The following is a 22,844-nucleotide window of genomic DNA, read 5'->3' as shown; positions in this document are numbered from 1 at the left end:
GCCGTGCCATATATCACATTCCAGTTTTGTGTTAATTAAATTAGTTTACAGGACGTTTCCGTGGTGCCGTCAGTCCAGGTTTAACTCCCGAAATGCTGCATATGCGCGACATAAGTTAGTTTTGTAACCACGCGAGTCCCAAATCTGACGGATTCATCACTAACTCTCAGAGAGCAACGGGGGCTTTGATGCTTTGAATCAAAGCCGGGGGTGTTCTTTTAGGAGGTCGCATTGTGAGAATGTGAAAGGATCACGGCGGCGGCCAGTGGTGACATCACCACAGCGCCGTTAAATATTTCCACTGATGAGGTCCAACCCAGAACTGAGGAATTGTGGGTCTGAAGTGGAGCCGAGGCATCTCATTGGGGGGGGGGGGTCAAAGGTCCTCGCAGGGAAATGCAGAAACAATATTTAGGCTTTAAAACCGCTGCATCCTTTGATTTAGTGTGTTTGACACCTTTGATGGTCACCTTTGACCCACGATGCTTCCTCGAACATCGGACGTTGTTGTGCCTCCATATTAACATATGAGATGTTCATCTCTCTCTCTGCCCCCCCCCACCTTGTGTAGGCATTGCATTAACATGCTTTAATCCCCGACATGGCTTATTGGAGCCAAATCCCTCTCAAAGCTTTTAAAAAGCTCCCGTCTTTTCATTTTCCGGCCCGTTTCTGCGCGTCTGTTTATCAGCCGATGCTTCGGCGTAGCAACGGAACGTTGTCCAGATCCGCTCGCGGCGCCACGACAACGGCCCCCAGATGTCCGCGGCGCCGGCGGCATCCGTCCCCCTGTGTTTGCAGTCCAGGTTCTGGTATCAGGGCCACCTGTGGTACCAGGCAGCTTATTTCAGGGATAAAAAAGCTTGACAGCACACAGACAGACATCAATCCGGAATGAAATCAATGTTCTGAACCTCCGTCTCTCCGTCCTCTCTCTCTTTGGCAACATCAGAGGGGAAATGGGCCTATTATTAACTTCTTGTTTCTATTTTAGCAGCCTGACTATAAATTACTGGAGGTTATCAGTATCAAATGATGTCACCTAATTAAGGCGGCGCGGGCGGCTGCTTTAATTTGCCTCGTATGAGCTCATTCCAGATAATATTTGGAGAAAGTTCATTGTGGAATCAGGGAGAGGTAATTGAAAAAAAGGCTCCATTAGGAGGCGGCGGAACGTTTGATGACGTTTAGATCTTAAAACCGGTTTTCATTAGCGTGACAAGCAATTGATGATTCCTTCGGCATTTTATTATAGGTCGTTGGGTAACTTGGGGTAAGGTTTAGAACAAGGTGGAGAGTAGCACTTTAGCCTGTGTTGGCGCAGTTAGCCTTAGCATTCTGAGAATTCTGCTAGCTATCATCACCAGCCAATGCTGCATTTAAGGTTGTAAAAATGGAACTTTTCCAACTGTACAGTTTGTTGCTGGAGGCTCTGTTGATCTCTGCCTCGTTCTTGGGTTAAATAATCTCTCGAGCTCTTTTGAAAAGGTTATTTTCTCGTTTATTTACTCCGCCTTCACACGTGACCCAGCACCACTTCACAATGAAGCGTTTCTCTCTTTCTTATCCCCTCTTCTTCCCTCTCGTCACACGGTCGGGCTGATGTCCGCTCCAGTCTGTGAGGCCATCTGTTTTCTGTCCTCAGGCTTGCGTCAGTTTTTTTTTTCCTTCACTCCCCGAATCCTTTTGACAAGATTACTCAAACGAACCTCGGGCAGATATAAGCTGCTCATTTCTATAGGGATCGCTGGAAGGACATAAGGTCGGCGCCGGCTACAAGCAGATTTTTCCCTTTTTTTTCCCTGACACCTCACCTGAAACAGTCTGACAGGATAAAGTGACTGAGAATATGCGAACAGCATCAACTGTGCTGCATCAATCTTAAATTTCCTGCAACAGATTGAAGGGACGTGTTGCTAACGTAGCCCGTTGACCTTGTACATGTGTGCTAATGACCTCTGTCTGACTGGAACAGTTGAAAAAACAACAATGTTTGACCACTAAGCTAAAGGCTATAGAACGTTCCTGTGTGGTGATAATGCTTAACCCTCCCACATTTTTCTCATCTCAGCCTTTTTGGTCCATTTTTCTCATTAAACATCATTAAACAAAGCAGCTATATGGTGGCTACAATTATTACCATTTCTATGTAGTAACAGAATGTAGCACAACAGCTAGCTGTAACAGTAAAAGTATTCCATCAACCAATCAAATGTAAGTAAGTAGTTTTAATAGACATTTTGGGGGGGTGGGGGGGTGCCTGTTGTACTTTTGTTCAGGGGCTCTTGTGTCCAGATGTTTATGTCACAGACATTAGCACCATTAGAAGATGACTCTGATAGAAGAAGTTCCGATGGAGTATTTTCTGTAAAAAGGTTGTTAAAACCTAGAACTGATTCATTGTGATGGCACATTAAGAGTCTCGCTGCTGTTCAGAGCTCAATTTACAAGAACAGCCAGCATCAAGACATAATTCCAGAACTGTGGAGCTTCGGTTGTTTGGAGAAACCTTATGTGAAGAATAAAACAGGCCTGCAGATTCGACACCACCTCTGCAGTTGAACGTGTAAATCCTGGGAATATGACTAAAAAAGCTTTCTCTTTTAGGACAGCACAATTAATCCTCCAGAAGGAATGAAGGATTTATTTTAAGCCACTCCGGCTTTCTTAAAATGCTAACTTTAGCATTACTGTGCCGCTCTCACTGTGTTACCTTGTTTGTGCGTCGACGGTGTTACACAACATGCTAATGTGTTACTTTCCCCACAGTTCTGGTGAAAATACAAGTGAGGCTTTGCTCATCGCTGCGTTTTGTTTTTTTCTGTTTTTGCCAGGAGGTCGAGAGCATATTCCCGTGACCGCTTTAGGGCTGTTGTTTGCAATAAGGCTAACACGCTAAAATGGCAAATGCACCCCGGAGGGGAGGCTGGATGGAGACGAGATTAAGGCCACATCAGCTGGCCACGGCTCAAGCTCTGACATCATCGCCACGTCACTACAGGATGTCCACAGGTCAAGGCCAAAGCTTTAGCGGAGCCGCTGTCTGTAACGTCCCGCTAACAGCGTCTTTGTTAGCCCGGCCCGCGGACACACGCGCAGATGTAATCATGTTGTCGGTGGTGCCAGGGAAAGGTCACAGGCTCCCATCCATCTCCACCTTCTATCCGTGTTATTGTGCTCTCGTCACATCCGTGTCTTCATTTTCCCCTCCGTCGACCCTCCTCCTGTAACCCCATCTCCGATTCCTCGCCGCCGTTGCATCGCCGCCTCTACCGTTGACATTTTCAACGCCTCAAACGGCACGTTTGTGGCCGCTGGGATTTTAAAGCACCTAGTTTTGTTTGTCTTCTGACGTCTTTTTCCATCCACTTGGATCGGTGGCTCAGGCATGGTGCTGCGAGTGTGGACGCGGTCTTGAGTTGAGAATCCATCTGGATAAAAAAGAGAGCAGATCTGGAGCCTGGAGGGGGCAGGAGTGTGTGTGTGTGTGTGTGTGTGTGTGTGCGTGTGTGTTTCTGCTAATGTGCCCACATCTGTTATTCTCGCTCGCATCTGCAGCCACAATTTTCATAACTTACAGTATCTTCTCGTGTCGGGGTCCCCGTTAATTAAACCGTGTGACACGTTTTGCCGCTGCTGAACGCATCACAGACGCCTGCGGCAGGTGTCCAACCCGGAGGACAAACACGGGCAAAAATAGCCTGCACGGACACATGCGTGCACACATTAGTGTGTGGCGTTTTAGTCATGTGACTCTAAAGGGGTGGCTTTTTCTTCTCTCACCCATTTTTTCTGTATTTTGTCGTCAAATGAAATCCTATAAGCTGTGTTATAGAAGTCGTTTTAAGATTTGAAAGAAAAATCTAGAACGTTGTTTTGACAGCAGCTGAGACGCCCCTGGGAGTCCCCCATCATCTGGAGGAGGACACAGCTGGAAAACATCTGCAGTCCGTCCTCTCACCACTAGATGGCACCAAATCTCTCACCCTGGACCTGCAGACGCTCCAGGTACAAACTGGCCCCGTGATCCCCAAAAAAGGGTGAGATAACGTGGGACTATTAATTGGTCCGTCTTTTCTTGACGCCGTTAACGGACGCGGATCCTTTCAGCGTTGAGGGGGCCGATATGAGCTGACTCACACGCCCACACACACACACACACACACACACACACACACACACACACACACACACACACACAGGCTGTGTACTTGAGACAGGAAGCTGCTGTCACACTCGGTGTCGCAGCCACGCGTCCGTATTAAGTGTGAAGGGAAGACCGGCCGATCTGCCCGCGATGAGTCAGACCTTCCAAAAACGTCGACGTCAAGGAACAGAAGCCCCAAAAATAGGTTTGATTACTTTTTTCCCCTGGAATGAATCAGAAGTGGAAGAATAAATGCAGCCTCTCAGATATTATATTACACCCGCGCTCCTCTCTCTCCTCCCGCCGCCGCCGCCGATTTCCTCCAAAAAAGCGTTTTGTTCCAGTTCACAGAGCCGAAGCCAAAGTGGAATCAAGCTGACAGGTCAACTGTTCCCATTGTGCTAATACGGGCAGAAGGAAGCTTCCCCCTCCACGTTTGTGGAGGCTGGGACGCACCTGTGTCTCTTTTCGGACTATGTAACGACGTCTGGGCGCGAGCGACCAGGACCTTCATCAGCATCCTGTGAAGGGAGCGTCTGGTGTCAGGAACCCGCCGCCGTTACCGGCGTGTTACGCAAGCATCGCCGCCATGTTGGCGACGGCGGCGCCCCCCTCCCCCGCGTGGGTGACAACAGGTGACACGCTCGTTAAATATCGAAGCTTTCAGTGCATCAGCTGATTAGGACTGAACATCTTTAACGTACAGCACATATAGGATGCACGGGAGGTCCGTGGCAGCTCGGCGGAGGGGGGGGGGGGAGACCAAGCGAGCGGCGTTCCCCTGCACTTAAAGCCTGTCTGACATTAAAGATGCAGGACTGGGGCAGGTGTGCTGCGTCTGCGTCCGCCCGTGCCGGTTAAACCTCCCTCCTTCCCATCAAAGCCGCCGTGGCAAAGATGTAAGCTGCTTCAATTGGCTTGGGATCGCTTTGAGTGGGTCGGGCTTATGCAATCATGTCAGGGCAGTTAAGCCCCGCGGGCGTCCTTAAAGGGCTTTTAGCGGGCGGGCGCAGGGGCAGGACGACACGCTCAGAAGGGGGGGGCAAAGAGGGGTGCAGGAAGACCGAGCGGGGTGGCGAGGCGGGAAGGAAGAGGGATTGATCCCACACATTCAGCAAACATGCAGCTCAGAGTCAGAGGTGATGGACTGTCTGAGCACCTTTGAAGGCGACGTCCGCCGGCGAGGCCAAAACGGCCCCTCCCTCGTTGCCTTTGAAGGCGACGTCCTGGAGGTCGGAGTGAGTTGTGACCGCCGTGCTGCTTGTGTTCCACCTGTGCATCATCAGGCTGCCAGGAGGAGGGGGGGCAGGTTATTAATCACACAAATGTGCCAACTCATCCCTGTTTTTCTCCTTTGAATCGGCTCACTCATGCGTGATTTCAGCTGGGGGGGGGTCACATCCTGCAGATGAATCAGGGGAGCAGATGCTCCCGTCATCGAGGGTGTCGGTGAATGACGGCGCGCAGGTGAAAACAACAGTTGTCTCCGTCCTTCCGCTCCACAGACGGTGCCAGATTAGTTCCCGTCGAGCCGCCTGTCACATCCACACGGCAGGAACGCCGACACGGAGGCTTCCGAAGCTCGACTCGGGATCTGATGTGGAAAATAAAAAGCCAGGAACGGAGGGTGCTTCGACTGGCCCATATTTTGTACGGTTTCGGCACATTTTGAGGTCGGGTTCAGATCTCAGCGGCTTCGGACTGTTGCTAACTTGGTGTCCTTTAGGGTCTTTGGTTTTTTTCTGGGGGGGGGGGGGGGGGCTTTATCTAGGAGCCCCATCAAAGTCATGGGACTGAGGGGATGGGGTCTACTGAGCGGAGCAGGGAGAGTGGTACGAGACTGCAGAGGGGTTGGTCTTGTAAACCAAAGATCATGGGTTCAATCCCCATTCATGCCTTGGTAGAAAAGCACTTTTGCAACACTCATCTTTAATAAAAACAAGAAAGAAAATTCTAAAACTACCAGTTCTTGGGTGTGGTGGTGTCTGGTCATCCGAAGGTCATTGGTTTGACCCCAATTTATGCCCTGAAACACCTGTATACTGTAAGATGACCACTGACGCTTCTCCTCACTGGAAAAAGGAAATAAGCATCTGATTTCAAACAGATATTTGGGGTTGTTTTTATCTTTAGATTGTGACCAAGTGGTCGAGATTAGATTCAGGATTTACTGGTTGTTGGGGGGGGGGGTGTGCACGGTGGGACAGATGGCTCACATCAAATGGCATCAGCGTGAACGCCAACATGGAGGGTTTCTCAGCACGTTTCACTGAAGCAAGATAATCGATGTTGCTCACTTCAGTTGTTTATCGCCCTCGTTGTTGTGGCCGCTAACGAGACACCAGAGTAGTCGGGTGTGCTGGTCACCTGCTGCTGGTCACCCGCTGCTGGTCACCTGCTGCTGGTCACCCGCTGCTGGTCACCACGCAGCCTTTAACTGTGCAGGTGCATGCAAAGGCAGCTTTAGCCTGAGTCTGAGAGGCCTGGCACCAGTCGCTAGCTAGCTCCACCATGCAAAGCTAAGTGTCCTCTTCCTCTGCATGTTCACAACGCTGCTAATCACCTTTAATCTGTTTTTAATCTGTATAATTAATCCACATTACATCCGGATTCTGAGGGGAGGGGAGGGGGGGCAGGTTGTAGTGGCTGACTGATGGATCCACTTCAATAATGGATTGTTTCCCTTAGCTTGCGAGTACGGTGGAATGAGCACCTGCCCGGTTGTCTTGTTGAGGGTGAGTTGCAGCAGATGTTTGAGCCAGCGCTTGAAGACTGTCCAGATGTCTTTATTGTTGGAAAAGAAAAGCAAAAAACAGACTGAAGGATGCAAACGGATCATTTAGAGACCGTTATTCTGGGCGAGAGAATGTTTAGCGTAGCCTTGGATTCCTCTCCACAGCGTTCTGTCCCTGTTTCCTCGCCTAAAGAGGTTTGCTCAAGCTGCTTATTCTCAGCATTATCTCTGTGAAAAAGGGGGAGAAATATAATTGGATTGCATTGTTTATTAAATTACGCCGATTGAAGAACGACTTTTGAACCCAACCACGCGAGCTCTGGTGAACCGTGCCTCGTTTCTAGCATGCTTGAAACGCAGCACTTGCGTTCCTGGGGGAGTTTTAAACACATCTTCTTGGTTATTAACTATTTTCAGACTGACCTCAGGAGGGTATTGCAGTTTTCACAGGCTGGCGAGCCGCTTTCAGGCTCAAGATATCAGTGACATCATTGCCAAGTAATAATATGAGCCGCTATGCTAATGTGCACAAACATGCAGGCTTTGAAGATGCTAGCTTCTTGTTGTCCCGATGGGTTGGTGTGACTGCGAGTGGTCCTTTTTATCAGTAGGTCAACCTGCTACCTGTTTGTGGAGGCTAGCTTCAGCCCACCCGACTCCCTCCTACACCGAGACAGCTTGTCTTGCGTCCCGTCTGTAGCTACCTGCTCATCCTTTGCTTTGCTTCCCGTTTTCACTCTTCCCTCTACTCTATCCATTTATCCCATGCAGGTGGGCTAACAATATCATGACGGATGAATGAAATGAAGCTTGACTTTTTGCTGTCAGCAGACGCCCTAACCCAATAAGCGCAGTGTTAAATAAAGAATCCATCGCCTCGTTGTTAGAAACACGATACGCCATATTCCAGACAGCAGTAATAGCATTACTGCTAATGCTATGGGTCCCACCAGGCTGTAATTGAATGTACTTTATTCAGTAACACGTCGATATCTACGGTTCCCCAGGGGGGCATGGAAAATGTCTCATCATGCAATGAGGCAGCGGCGGGTTTAATAACAGCAATGGCAGTTTAATGGCGGCTACCTGCCGCCCTAATTAAAAATTCCAGGTGTCATATTGTGTCTTTGTTTTCACGGCTCGGTGATTTTAGTTTATTCACACCTTGTTAGAGAGATGAAGGCAACACTGAATCACGGAACACCTCGCTGTGGCGACGCCGTGGTTGCACGGCCACCTCGGAGCGTCGAAAGACAAGAATTAAAAAAATAGCACCGGCAGGGGAGAGCGCTCACGCACGGTCGGTTATTCCCCATGCAGACGTTTTGTAACCCGCAGGCAAGCTTGTGTTTGCACCATCGCCGTTCAGAAACCTTGCTGGGAGGCAGAATGGTCACCGGGTAGTCTCACTGATATGGATGCATGCCCACAGTCACAGAGCGTGGAGCTTTTTAAATAATTACATAAGGGCATGAATGAAATAAATATAAGACTGCAGTATTCACACCTAGATGCCCAACTTGGTATTCTGCAGGGATCTAATAAGGAAAAAGCAAAAGGAAAAATGGGCTTTTGAAGCTGGATACCAATATAACAAACTTACATCCATGTGGTTTAGCTGCAGCCCTGCAGAGAGACAGCTGCCATCGACCCAGAGAGCCTGCTTCTGTGTGTGTGTGTGTGTGTGTGTGTGTGTGTGTGTGTGTGTGTGTGTGGTGTGGTTCTCGTATATGCTACATATTGGGTACCAAAAATCCCCCTTTTGCTGGGCCCCACCACTTCAACAAAGGACTCTTTGAGGGTTTGTCATTGGTTTTAAGGTTGAGGGTGAGAGTTGGGGTTTAGGTCAGGTTAAGGGGGTTAGTTGGATGGTTAGGGTTACGGTAAGGAGCTGGATAATGTATTATGTCTACACAAATGTCCCCACACAGATAGGAGTGTGTGTGTGTGTGTGTGTGTCCGTGTGTGTGTGTGTGTCTGTGTGTCTGTGTGTGTCCGTGTCCGTGTGTGTGTGTGTGTGTGTGTGTGTGTGTGTGTGTGTGTGTGTTTGTGTGTAGTGCGTGTGTGTGTGTGTTGTGTGTGTGTCTGTGTGTGTCCGTGTCAGTGTGTGTGTGTGTGTGTGTGTGTGTGTGTGTGTGTGTGTGTGTGTGTGTGCAGTAGACACAGACGTCTCTCTCTTGGGCCAGGTCCTGCAGAGCTCCACGCTGCGTTCACAATTGCTCTACGGTCTAGCAGCGGTCGCCATTTACACCGTCTGCCACGCGCACCTCAAACATGGGGGGGGCACCTATGGCGAGTTGCACCAACATGATATCTTAAGCGTCCTTACGCTGACCCCTACGCCGTCACCCTGTTGATGATATCCACCCCCCCCCCCCCCACAACAGCAATTAAAGATAATGTTGATGCGTGTTAGACCCCGTCCCGTTACCGCAGCAACCACGTTTAGTTCAGTCATTATGCCCTCTGTCAGACACCAGAGTCATTAGCGTAATTATAACATGCAGTGTTTTTTCCGAAACACGAGTGCGACTCTCTGGGTTCATTTTCAGCCGCTCTCCAGTCCTCAGCTGCCATCTGCTCCTCGCTCCACACCGCCCAGCGTGGGGACGGTTCGGCCGCGGCGACGTCGACCGGCGGATTTCCACGCCGCTCTCGTCACTGTCGGCCTTTACGGGAGACATTTCCTGCCAGTGTCCTTGGACTAAACAAAGTTTCCTTTAACACGTGGACGTGTTAAAGCGACACCATGCAGAACTACCGCAGGGCGCCCTCTGTTGGACACCGCGGGTATAACTGACCCACTGAGAACGGCGAAACTGGATTTTGTGTGAGGAAATGAATCCTTCTGGGGCCTGACTGGATCCCTCAGGTGTTTGCTGAGCACCATGTGGTGGAGAAGGTTGGGTTTGCTCTTCTTCCAGCTGCACATGGAAAAGAAGGTTACCAGATATCTGCCTGCCGCGGAGCGATCGACGGCCCGCTGGATTTAGCTGCTGAATCGGAGACATCTGATCCAGTAACGGACACTTTCCACAGCCGCCGAACAGACTTTTATATTGCAGCTTCCAAATGAGGAGCCTGAGCAGCAGATCCCTTCGGCCCGATGCCTCAGTCTGTTCCTCATCCTCATTTCTAATTCATCTCCCTCCACCTCCACAAGCTCGCCGTCTGGCTGCACCTCGCCGCACAACCCACAAAGCTCCATCAATTGTTCCGCTTTCATCATGGATTAAACCCATCTGGATGATCTCGAAAACGCCTGTTTCTTTTCTGAAGAGGAAATCGCTTCTCGAACGAGTTCACCTTTGCTCTTGTTCTCCACGCTGCAGGGTGAATACGGCGTTCCCAGACAGGAAGTCTTAACCTCTCGTCCTCGAGCGCGCTTGTGTCGAACTTGGGCGGCAGGCCTCCTGCAGAGACGCCCGTCGAGTGTTCTCCTCACCTCCGCTGATGAACGCCACCAGATGAGAATATCATCCGGAATATTAGTCCGTTTTTCCGGTTTAGATTGAGAAGAACGACTTTGACGGATTCCTGTTAGTTTAACAGGAATAAAGACACGTGGGAACATGGTGGACACTTGAACACACGCCCCCCTGCAGAGCAGATCTGGTTAAATATGGGCGCCATCAGACGCGACGTGGAGGGGGAGCGTTCGCACAAACGCAGATCCCTGATCAGCATCGCCGCCACTTCTGCGGCGCTGCAGGTGTTCTTAAAGGGACAAGAAACTGTCGCAATTGAAATGCGCCGGAGGGATTTGGCTCCTTTTGTGCTCCCTCCGAAGGTGTGGGAGGGAATGAAGATATAGGGAGAGAAAGTAGGGCAGAGAAGGAGTGAGGATGACAGCGAGGTGGAGCTGCTCACTGAGATCTTGAGCCTGAACACGAGTTGGCCTGAAGCGTCGGTCTGCAATCAGATTATTTAGAACCCAATTTGCGGCGCTGGCTGGCGGAACCGTGTCCTCCTCGCCTGTGTTGGAGTCTTTTTTTAAAAAAAATAAACTTGCTGTTTTCTTATCTGTGAACAACTCAAGCATGAGATGGCTGTTTTAGAAGACGCCAGCGCTGACACAGCCCTGCTGGTGTCTCTTTCAGGAGCCCTCCCACTCAGAATCCTCTTATGAGAAATGAGCCGCCAATGGAAGTTATTGTGTGTGTGTTTGTTTGTTTGTTTTTTGCCTTTCTGGCCTCAGTACTTAACTGCTAACGCTGCCTTTAAATGAATTCAAATCAGGTTGTAAACACACCAACGGCCGTGCGTTCCCTGCAGCAGGAGCCTCGGACCTGTTAACCTCCAACTGTCTTTCCCCCGGGGATTCCCAGCATCCATTGCTGCCTTTATTTGGAGCTAATTGCTATTCCATCTAAACACGCTGATGGGACATCAAAGGATGACTCACTGCAGGACATGCTAGCGAAATAGCACATTTTATCCACGGCCCTCCTCTTAGCATGCTCAGGATTTAACGTCGCCCTTTTAGTTTGGCGTCCTTGTAACGGGGAACGCTCGGGGCGCAATCAATAATGGATGCGGGTGTGAGACTTTCCAAGGAGTTTTCCACAACAATTCCCAACAGGAGGGGCTGTCTGTGCATCTGGAAACGGCTCCAGGAGCTTTCGGAGAGCTCTCCAGATTCTAGTTTTTTTCAGTGCTTCTTACAGCAAGGAAAAGGTGCCGTGCCTGGCAGGAAGTGACCACAAATGTGAGATAAGACGGCCCAATCAGGACGATGTGAGACAGTGGAGCTCAGCCGCTTATTAAGAGGAATACCTGATCAAAGGAAAAGCATCCAGAGAAAAATCTGGGAATTTACGCAAGAGGACAGCAGAGTCATTCAGTACGCCCTCAGTTTCACACACACACACACACACACACACACAATCCTCATTTAACTCAATTTTCTGTTTATGCCTCATGCACCCGTATGTACCCGGAGACTCACAAGAAACACAAATAGCAGCCTCGCACGTTTGTGCACAGACACCCAGACGTGCCGCTGTAGTTAGGAGATAACAGGAGCCTCCATTCACACACCCCCCCCCCCCCCCCCCTCTGCTGGGACCCTGGTGGGAGCTTCCCTACAGAGGAGGATGAGAGGGCGTACCTGACATCACACTCACAAAAAGCCACATTCAAGGTGCCGATAATCAGGAAGTTGCATTCGACACCAGCTTTTGTGCACCAACTCGACACAAAAGGCGGCTTCCCCGGACAGGATGGATGCAGGAACCCCGACGCCGGCGCTCCCTCCAGAGCCGAGCCTGAAGAGAGGCGAGCGGAGCGGCGCTGGATGCACACGCGCGGCGATGTGCCCGGACGCTCTCCTCTGGGGCAGAAACCAGCTGCTCTCGCTGACCCCGAACCGGACGGCAGAGCTGAACGTTCTTCCTGATTCCCAGCAGAGACGGCGTCAAGACTCACCGGCGGTGCGGCTGTGTCGGACGTACGCCGCCTCTCTGGGTCACCGTGTCAAGGTCGCCCCCCCACGTCCCCCGACAGGGGAACGTAATCTGTACACATTAGCCGCTCCAGAGCAGCTTACCGCAGAGAAGATTCCGCCATAATGCCGAAACCGCAGAGGAACGAGGGAGGGATGCTGCTGAGTCTGCAACACCACCCAGGAAGAGAAGGGCGGCCTCGCTTCAGTCATTTTCTTTTAACCCCCCCACCCCCACCCCCAGAATCCCCAGCTAACTAAATCACTCCGCACTCCAACCAGGATATCACACCCAACAGTCTGTGCAGACATGGGAAGTTTCTCCCAGCCGGGATGAGAAGTGGAGCCTGGTGGCGGCCCCTTAGATGACTTCCTCTCTGGCTCGCAGTCTTCCAGGATGGGCTGAGAGGAGCAAGTCATTTCTCACAGTATGGGGGGGGGGGGGTGTTAATTTATATCTGGGAAAATAGGGCAGAGTGCTGCACCGATGAAACAGACAGAGTGTAATTAGGCCAAGGTTATCCTGCCTCACACACACACACACACACACACATTAATCGCTATTTATTATTAATTGCTTTGATCACGTACAATTGGGCGTCGGCAGCTTTACTTGCAAACACTCAGCACTTTGAGGCGTCCAGGACTGACAAATTATTCAGTTACTGTGCCCCAAAGGAAGGAAAGTTTTGATTTATGCGTACAGTTACCTCGCAGCCCTCTCACACATCGTCTCTGATCAAACCCCACTGACACTTCCCCTCCTCCTCCTCCTCCTCCTCCTGTGATCTCTCAAGACAAGGGAAATGTCTGAATATATCAGGAATCCTCAAATCTCTTCTTTATTTTCCTCTCCGCCCTCCTTGCTTTTCATCCTCCTCTGCTCGTCTCCTTGCCCCCCCCTTTCCTCCTGCAGTTTACAATACGTTTACTCCTTTTCACACCTTCATCACTCCCCTCCGATCGCTTTCATTTTCACCGCTGTCAAAGCCCACACCTTTCTCCCTGCAGCTTTCTCCTCATTTCCTGCAAAAAGGCGCACCCCCCCCCACACTGACACCGACACCCCCGCCCCTCCCCCGCTGCAGCGCCATCAGCCCATGGAGCAGATGGACTGGCTGGCTGAATGACTGGACTGTGCTCCATCAAACTGACTCTCTGTACACTGTTGCTGTCCTGTCATCTTAATTTGACCCCTGTGGGAGGGGATCAGGGGGTGGGGGTGGGATGGGCGAGAAGCTGCCGAATCTAGCAATGAGCTAGCATGTTTGCAGGATTGAAAATATTGGAAATAACCTCAGTTTTTGATGGTTTTGTACCAGTGGTATTCTTGCTATCATCTTCTCCCAGGGTCTCCCCCCCACCCCCCACCCCATCGTCCTCTCTCAGACCCAAACTGTCATTCCGAGCTTGTGTGTATCCAGTTAATCAACTAATTCTGCAGTTCTGCATGAGCTGGCATCAAAACGTCAGAGGAATCAGCTTTTGTTTAATGTGATCGCCCCCCTCTGGTGAGCCATATGAACTGCCTGTGGCTCTGAGAGGAGTCAGGTTCTGGAGCACTTTCTGGGCCAAAGAGAGCCTCTTTTCCTCCTGGAGCGGCAGATGGCAGCTCACCAGTGCACAGGCAGGGCGACGCTGCCAGAGCAGCATGTAAAAACACACATACGAGTGGATGTTGCGAGACACTCGCGCGTCCAACAGCGATTTGATGACTGTATAACCTGCAGCAACTTCTAGAAATAGCAAGTTTCCGTTTGAATTTATGCTTCTGGGTTTGTTTAACATGCTCAGTGTTTGGAAAAAGCTGTTTTTAAACAATATGTTGTAATTCTGCAGGAATCTTCCAGGTTTAATCCATTTCAGTTCAGACATCAGACCAATCATTTCCCCGTACTCTGACACCTCTATCTAAGAGGTTTTCTAATTTTAGCTTCCTCAAAAACGTGCAAAAAAGCACAAATGGGATTTAAACAGGGCATATTGGGTGGCCGTGCGAAGTTTCCACTCCTGCCTCTGTTAATATGACCACCGCTGTCACTTTGAGCCAAGTGGGTTGACACTTTGATGAGGGCACGCTAAGCCTCGCTGAGCGGTGCGTCACGACGATATGAGGCAGTTAGCTAATGTGGTGTAAAAGGATTTAGAGGATTTGACCCTATCAGTGCAGACGACACTCCGAGAGGCTCTGTTAATGACGCTAAATGAGCCTGTGCCTGCAGCAAGGCTCATAATGGTGTGGCATCAAAGCCAGGCTTGTGTTTATACAGAGCGCTTTTTTTTCATCCGGCTAATTGCTACGTGCTTGTGGAGCTAATATGCACGTGCTTACAATGTGTTACGACATTGTACCAACGTATTTTAGCACACCAGCGCTCGACGCACCCAAAAACCTGACGCCACGTGGCTCAATGATACCATGTTGACTGTAAACTCTGTTGATGTTTTCTTTTCTAAATTTCTGGTCCCGACTGATGTCCAAGAGGCAGCACCATGACTTAGCTGGAAATCCTGCAGCCAACCAACGCCCCCCCTCGGTCAAATTCCCTCGCTGGTGTCGCTACCATACTTTGCTTGCTGTGTTTGACCAACACGGCACAGAGGCTTGGTGGCCAGAGCTAGGGATGCCCGCTGGAGGAGGGAAAAACCATAGATGGGAGGATAGCAGGAGCTGAAACAGATGGAGGGATGGGTGGAGGAAGAGGGCAACCGGCCGGCTGAAAGGAATGTTCTGTATCCCAAATTCTCGGGGGGATATGCTGGGAGACGTGGGCAAGGGCTCCATCTCTTCCTGTACTGGAGCATGCTGAAGAACCGGTCCAATGTTGTTCTGAATGTAATATGTGTCCTCTGTCTGCTGGCATGTTCCGTAACAGCACATAGTTGTGGAGGCGTCTGGAATTGTTGAAGGCCGCCAACCACTCTTCTGTTTTCGTGTTGATGTTCCAGAGAAGCAGCAGGAAGCTGGTTTGGAGGCGACACAGTCGTCTTCAGCAGATGCACAGCTGGTTTGGTGCATATGTGGGCGCGTTTGTGCGGCCGTTTAATGCTGCTGGGGTTGAAAGTGTGTGTGCCTACTCAGCCGGCCGTAACACTCTCCCCTCCGCTCTCTTTCTTTTCCAGGAGACACCCGCAAGTACGTCGGTCTTGTGCATTTGGCCCCAGGGTCTTTTAGAGGCTTGGACGACCTCGCTACCATGAAGGGTTTAGGGGCCAACCGCAACAGACACCTGTCTGACTCCTGTGACCCCTCCTCGGGCCATCCGGAGTCAATGTACCCTCAGAGGAGCGGCGCCCTACTGCGCAGCCCTTACCTGCTGAGCCCCGCAATGGACCACTATGGCACCATGGAGCCCCACCTCTATCAATCATCCAACCCGGGCTCCCTTCCACCGGACTGTCTCTTGCCTCTCAACAACCAGATGACCAACAGCAGCACCTTTCCCAGGATTCAGTACAACTCCTACGACCAGTCTGACTTCTCGCCACCAGACGACAGTATTGGGGGGATCAGCACGGGGACCATGGGTACGTCCATGTCCATGGGCATGGGAGCCGGCATGGGGATGGCGGGTCTAAGCGGGCGGACGCCGATGATCACGAGCGGCTCAGCGACTATATCCCATCATATGAGCAAGGCCCAGACGCCATCCAGTCTACTGGACTTCGAGAAGCAGCTGCCTGTGGGCTGCGACGGCTTCAGCACGCTGCAGTTTCACCGGACCTCCGCCATCGCCGCCAAGCAGCGCACGGACAGCCCGGGCCGCATCCGCTACATGCTGCATTCGGTGCAGAAGCTCTTCGCAAAGTCGCAGTCGCTGGAGACCCACAACATGAAGGGCAACGTCAACGGACGCTCCACGGGCAGCGGCGGGGGCTCCTCCAGCACGGAGGATGGAGGGAAGCAGCACCGCAGGTCCAAAAGTAAAGACCGGGGAACCAAATCGGAGGCCAAGCGCAGGCCGCGATCCAACATGTCAGGGTACTGGAGCTCAGACGATTTGGACAGCAGCGACCTGAGCAGCTATCACAACGCCATGGCCATGATGACCCTGGGACGTCCGTCCGGCCACGACGTGCAGGGGGGGGCGGGCAGGTACATCCACAGCGGCTACAACACCATCAGCTCGTCCAAAAGCAGCAGCGACATGAAGTACCACGGCCTGGCCGTGCCGGGGGGCGGACAGGGAAGCGGAGGGGTCGTTTTAAGTGACAGCGAATACCTGAAAGGAGGATCCTGGTCCGCGCTGACCATGGGCCACCCGAAGCCGGTCATTCACAAGGGTTCGGCTACTCTGGACAGATCAATGCTCAAATCCAAATCATGCCAACAGGATCTAACCTGCAATTACCTCCAGGTTGGCCAACGAGTGAGTGCCGACAGAAAGTTTGACTTTTACTTTCCCTCCTATAGTTATTATTAGACCCTCTTTAATGTCTCTTTCTCCGCCTTGGTTCTCCTGTAGGGTGACTGGAGCAGTTCGTTAGGCCGCAGCAGGGGCGCCAACGAGATTCCCTGCAGGCGAATGCGCAGCGGCAGTTATGTGAAAGCCATGGGAGACATGGAGGACAGCGACGACTCGGAGGGAAGCCCCAAGCCCTCGCCCAAAATGGCCGCGCGTCGCCAGAGTTACCTCAGGGCTACGCAGCAGTCTCTGAGCGACCAGCTACCCCCACGCAAGTAAGAGAGCCCGCCGCTACATAGCAAAGCAGCAGCGACGCTCTGATGTTTGTTAGCTTCCGTGATTCAGGCTCAAGCCTGCAGACGCAGAACGGCGTCGCAGGGTCGAGTTTAGGAGTTCCGTTGTTATAATTCCACTTGTAGTTGCCCGATCCTGACCATCCGATCCTGCTCTCTTCTGTCTGCTCCACCCTGATTGGCATGAGCAGCAGAATCCTGGATTACACCTCGCTGCAGGGGGAGCTGGATGCGCTGTGGTCTCCGCTCCACAGCGTGTCCTCCCTGCACCAGCTGGGCAGGTCTATGAGCAGGTCAGTGGTAGGCCCGTAAGCTGCATTCCAGGGTCGGATCGTTGGCAGAAACGACTCTGCGTTCGCTCTCCTGAGCTCTCTGTCACATCTCCTGCCAGCTTCTCTAGAACTTGTCATTTGCCCGACGCTTTTAGTTAAAAAAAAAAAAAAAGGGCAGCTGCACCCCGTTCCATAATATTAGGGAGGATGTGGATGTGAATGGCATGGGAGCTAACTGCCGCACCACCATCTCTGTGTGCCAACAAAGAATATGTGGAAATTAAAGCTTTGAGCTGCGGCTGATTAAAATTGAAGCTTTTCTTTGGTCTTGGCACCAGGAAGCGTCACCCGACATCGCCGGCTTTGCATGCTCATAATGAAATGGACCTCCACAGTTTCATAAATGAAAGTGGAAATGAGGAAGAAAGAGGTCATATCATATCCCTGCGGTTCCTTTAGGCCTCGCTTCATCTCCGATTAACATCGACTCTTCCTCCATCTCTGCACTCCTTACACCCCCTTTGATCCTCCTCGCATTTCTTATCCTCAGAATCTCTTATTTTCTTCCTCCGTAGCTGTCTTCCCGCGCTCAGAGAGCTCTCTAATAACCGTAGCCTGGACAACCTAGACTGCATCGGGGGTACACGCTGGGATGATGATGATGACTTCAGCCAGGCCTGCAGCACCTTGGGCAGACGGAGCTGCATGGGACAGGTGAGCGCGCACCGACCCGACGGTTCATCCGGCATCGCGTCTACAGAAGTCTGAATATCTCTGAATCACAGGTTTTATGCCAGAGATATAAAAAAAGGCACTTTATGGAAATGTTTTCAGCAACGGGGGCGTTTGGATGGGAGGTTTGGTCAGCGGTCACAGTGCACAGTTCATTTGAGTCGCTCCTAACGCACATTCAAATCACCACCGAGCTCGTCTTTCTCTTCCTCTTGAGCTTCTCACTTTTAATCTCTCTAATCATTAAAATTTGCCTTTTGATGGATGCTTTTTGCATGTCTGACGCCAGCACTTTGCAGCCCGATTCCATGCAGTCGCATAAGAGCACGTTGCCTGACTGCAATAAGGTCAACGATGTGGTGAACAAATCATCTTTTTAATGAACTTCTCAAATGAGCCAGTGCAGGCAGTTAGCTTAGGCTTTGTGTCCAGCCTCTGAAAGGTCAGTCATTTTCCACAAAAGTGTCCAATAAGCTGCCATTCTTGATTCTTTTCATCTGCCTGTGCAGCAGAATGACAACTTTATTTCACCTCACTGAGCTCAGGACCAGGAAACCTGCAACTTTCCTTAAAACAAAGTATTACTTTTCTCCGCTTCTCTCCATGCATTCATATTTCTGTTCCTACGGGCCTATTTTTGACTTCACACTTCCAATCAACAGAAATATATATGATTTTTTCACATTTCTACCTCTCCAAAAGCACTCTCACAAATAGCAGACTGTTCGGGGACTGCAGCTGCTGCATAAAATATACTATTATATATTATCTGAGTCATGGTTCATACTTTGTGGTTCATAAATTTGTGCTTTTTCTATATATGGAAACTAGATAAATATGCAATAACATAAATTCGATGCATGAGCGTTAAGCAGAATATCCCGTCCTTGTTTCACTGGGCTTTGTTCTAATCACTGCAGCAGTAATTGGGTCTGTTTGTTGTTCCACATTAACACAGATTTGGGGTTTTAGATACAGCTGCTGAGATCAAACTGCTTTTCTCGCCACGTTTCCGCTCAGTCTTCAATAAGTCTGTCCTCGTTTCAGCTAAGAGACCTGGAAATGAGTCATCACTATGAGGACCGCAGCTCTGAGTCCACATTCAGGGATTCCCGCTCCCATTCTCAGGACAACTCGGAGCCTCCAGATCTACCAATGCCGACATGCTTCCGATCCCGCAGCCACAGCTACCTGAGAGCCATCCAGGCCGGGTGTTCCCAAGATGACGACACAGCTTCAGTGGACTCGGGCCGCTCTCCACCTTTGACTGACGCCACTGTTCGCACCTACAGCACCAGCACAGGTGAGTGTTGCCTTTTGTATCTATGAAACTGTTTGAACTGGATACGGTGAGTCAAAGACACTAAATGGATGGTAGTGGTAAATTTGGGATACTTGTGTCCTTACATAAATACCATATATCAAAGGTAAATATTTTTCTATTCATTCTAGAACATTTTAAAGGGTGCAATACACCCGAATGTCCACATCGGAGCGCTGTTTCATTCAAACAATACACTCCAGACTGGAGACTTCAATCGCGTCCGGCTTTACAGTTTTTTCGGGGGGGGGGGGGTTGGCCGGCAATACATACAGAGACCTGATTGATGCGTTGATTCTTCTAAAAGTAATGCTATATAGGTCCATAGATAATATATTTAGTGAGCGTGTAATTTAATCTATGCATTTGTGCATCATATCAATTAAACGTCTGCTTATACGGCTCTAAAAGTGGAGAAAGTAATAAGGCCGAGGCGGCCGTGAACGCGTCGGTTGACAAGCAACCACGCCCCCTTCTGGACCCAAACAAAAGACGCTGGACGCGTTTTTACTCGCACAGCAGCGAATTCTGCTCTGGTCACTCATCTTTTATCTGCACCTGACTGCTGAGAACGAGTAGGTTATGTGCTTATTTTTCACCTTATCACTTTTACCTTATCACTGAACAGTTTATCTGCTTTTTAAACTAGTCGTTTTTGACAAATGAAACCTTCAGCGTATGTGAATGTTGCTTTAATAATTTCAATTTACTATCAAGACGCGATTTAATTTGAAATGCACGACTTACTTTCAGCAAAGTGTCAAATGTTGCACAAGTGTCAGCTTGTCTATAACTTATTTATGGACAATTCATGTAATTCTAGGCGCATGGTGGTGTCGGGTTACACTTTTACATCCAGCAAAACAAAAAATCAAAAAATAGGAATTTCAAAAGTGCTGATTCTCAACATTCTAACCAGTACAAAGAGTTATTTTAAATAAGCTGCTGCTCAAACTGTTTGACTGGCTGTTTGTCTGGGCCATTCCTTTAAATGATAGAACCTATTCTCATTAAAGCTTCTGCTTTTTAGTTGCTGAAATGGAAAAATGGAATTAAAATGGATTATTTAAAGTCTGTCCCACTTCAAAATAAAATCCTATTATGTAAGTGCCTTTTTTTAAAAACAGGATCTTTAAAAATAGTCTCTGGAAACAAATGAAGTGTATTTGTGCTCTTTGGCCCATTTAACCCAGAGCTTTGGTTTCTGGCTTCAGGAAATCATCAAAAGTGCTGTTTTAAGAGAATGAAAGTTTCTTGGTTGAATACTACCTTTAATTTAGAGCATTATTTTAATTTCCCAATAATCACACTGATGGAAACATTCAGTGAGTAAAATCCTGCATCAATATTTGTAATCTATTATTATTGTAACATTTCTAATTATAATAATTTAAAATCTGTATATCTCTGATATGCTCAAATATACATCTTCTCTCCAGTTCGGACCCTGGACCTTTAAAGTAGGGGGTACTGGTACCAGGAGATTTACTGAAGGGCAATAGAGGAACTGATGGGGAGGAAATCCTGAACTGGACTCTTTTAGATCGGTTCTGCTAGAAAACGGGATAGTTTCCCACCCTGAAAGCATTTATGTGAAAACCTGAACCAAACGCTCCCTTTATTTGTGCTGCTGCGGGTCCTCCTGCACTGCCAAGAACCTACTAGATGCTGACTGCAACGCACGCACCTCCTATTTATAAGCGCGCCGCTGAAATCGGCTAATAAAAGTAGCTCGGCCCGCATTCGTCTCGTCTAATCCGAGATGTGGCTGCTGTTATGAATTCGGGCCTTGTTTCTGCTGAGCTAAGCAGATTGTGTGGTATTAAGACCTGCGGCTGTTTTCTGTGATGAAAGCGTGATGTGATGTTTGGAAAAGTGCAGAGCAGTTATCTAAACACGCACACACACACACACACACACACACACACACACACACACACACACACACACACACAGCTGTCAGTCAGGTACCCTGGGGATGGAGGTGTGGGTCTGCTTGGATGCCACAGCATCGTTCACTATCCAGCGTTTCTGTCACGTCAGGGAAGTTAGACAGCAGAATGGAACCTCGCCAGGTTCTGCAGGACGTCGTCTGACATCAGTCAACGATGTGCGCTGATATTCCAACGAGGAGCCGCGAACGCGCTGGGCTGCTCGTGGCGTTGACGATCGACCCACGCTGCGTCAGCAACAGAGCTGAAACGCAGAAATGTGAAAAGAAGCTCAGACGTAGATTAAAATGTACAACGAGAGTGTTGTTTTGGGCGTTTGCTCAGCAGCACACATGATCTCGGAAAGGATTTTACAAATTCCGTTGATTTTTTTAAAGACGGAATCTTTGGTGAAAGCGCCGCAAAGCTGGGAAAACTGTCATAAAATGCACTTTGAGTCTGTTGAGTTCCATCCGTGGTTTCTTCTTTCTTTATTTTAAGTTGGTTTTGATTTCAAATGTCCATTTTTTTTAACTAAGGATAATAGAAACAGTCTTCATTTAAATTTTAGAGTCGTATCAGGGCCCAAGGTTCCACTTTTAAACTATAAAAATGACAATTTAGAGGATGAAATTAAAATTGAGGGCCTTTTTCTTAATAGCTGTCCTTTCATTTCTGTCTCTTTGGCTTCAGTCTCGACCTGTATTACCACCTGTAAGAAGGCCGCCCCTCCGCCTGTCCCACCCAGAACCACGTCCAAACCTTACATCTCTGTAACGGTCCAGAGCAGCACCGAGTCCGCCCAGGACAACTACCTGGACCAGCAGGACCGGAGGTCAGAGGTCAACAGCCAGTCCAGTCACGCTCACAGCAACTCCTCCGACAGCCTCGACAGCACCCGTGCCAACAGCTTGGCGAGGGGCATTCCCCGCCCCCCGCACATCATCCCTACGCCCATCGCCATTCCGAGAGAGCCGGTCGGCCCCTCCACTTCCAACGCCTCCACTGAAACCAGCGACTCGGCCATCCAGCGCGACAAATCCGGACTGAACAGCGGGGGTCTGGCGGCAGAGGAGCCCCTGGTGGCACCAGTACCCAGACGGAAACTCTCCTCCATCGGCATCCAGGTAACCAGTGCTGGTACCAGTCAGCTGCTGCTGCTCTTGTCTCAGGAAGCGAAGCGGTTTAAGCCCAGATGTTTTACCTGCTCCTAGGTTGACTGTATTCAGGAAGCTCCCCGAGAGGAGACGCCTCCATTGGCCAAATTTCAGTCGATCGGCGTGCAGGTGGAGGACGGGTGGCAGTAAGTCCTTCTACTGTCCTTGTACCAATGTGAGAAATTTATATTATAGCCACACACACTCTTACACACACACGCCTCTGACTACTGTTTGCCTCTACAGGAGATTAAACGTCAAAGCTAATTTAGCCTCCTTGTGTGGCGCCGCTACGCTTTGTTCTGGCAATTTCTCTCCTTTGATCAATTTACCTGACACCTGATATTTGTTAAATAAAGGCTGAACCTTGACTTAAATGGTGTAAATTTAAAAGAGGTGTTGAATTTT

At 49.8% G+C, this 22,844-nt stretch overlaps 1 protein-coding gene across 1 annotated transcript in view; it reads left to right on the top strand.

The window, feature by feature from the left end:
• Positions 1-22,844, top strand: part of dlgap4b (discs, large (Drosophila) homolog-associated protein 4b) — a 51,000-nt gene that overhangs the window by 21,469 nt on the left and 6,687 nt on the right. The window contains exons 4-12 of the mRNA XM_029826872.1: positions 2,835-3,012; positions 3,887-4,008; positions 15,448-16,694; positions 16,791-17,005; positions 17,215-17,316; positions 17,871-18,009; positions 19,075-19,330; positions 21,973-22,406; positions 22,494-22,582. Of these exons, the coding sequence (XP_029682732.1) occupies positions 15,522-16,694; positions 16,791-17,005; positions 17,215-17,316; positions 17,871-18,009; positions 19,075-19,330; positions 21,973-22,406; positions 22,494-22,582 (2,408 nt within the window). The 5' untranslated portion in view covers positions 2,835-3,012; positions 3,887-4,008; positions 15,448-15,521. The remainder of the gene's footprint in view (positions 1-2,834; positions 3,013-3,886; positions 4,009-15,447; positions 16,695-16,790; positions 17,006-17,214; positions 17,317-17,870; positions 18,010-19,074; positions 19,331-21,972; positions 22,407-22,493; positions 22,583-22,844) is intronic.

Source organism: Takifugu rubripes, chromosome 19, assembly GCF_901000725.2.
Source record: "Takifugu rubripes chromosome 19, fTakRub1.2, whole genome shotgun sequence".
In the NCBI taxonomy this organism is placed as follows: Eukaryota; Metazoa; Chordata; class Actinopteri; order Tetraodontiformes; family Tetraodontidae; genus Takifugu; species Takifugu rubripes.
This window is presented reverse-complemented; position numbering and strand designations above follow the sequence as displayed.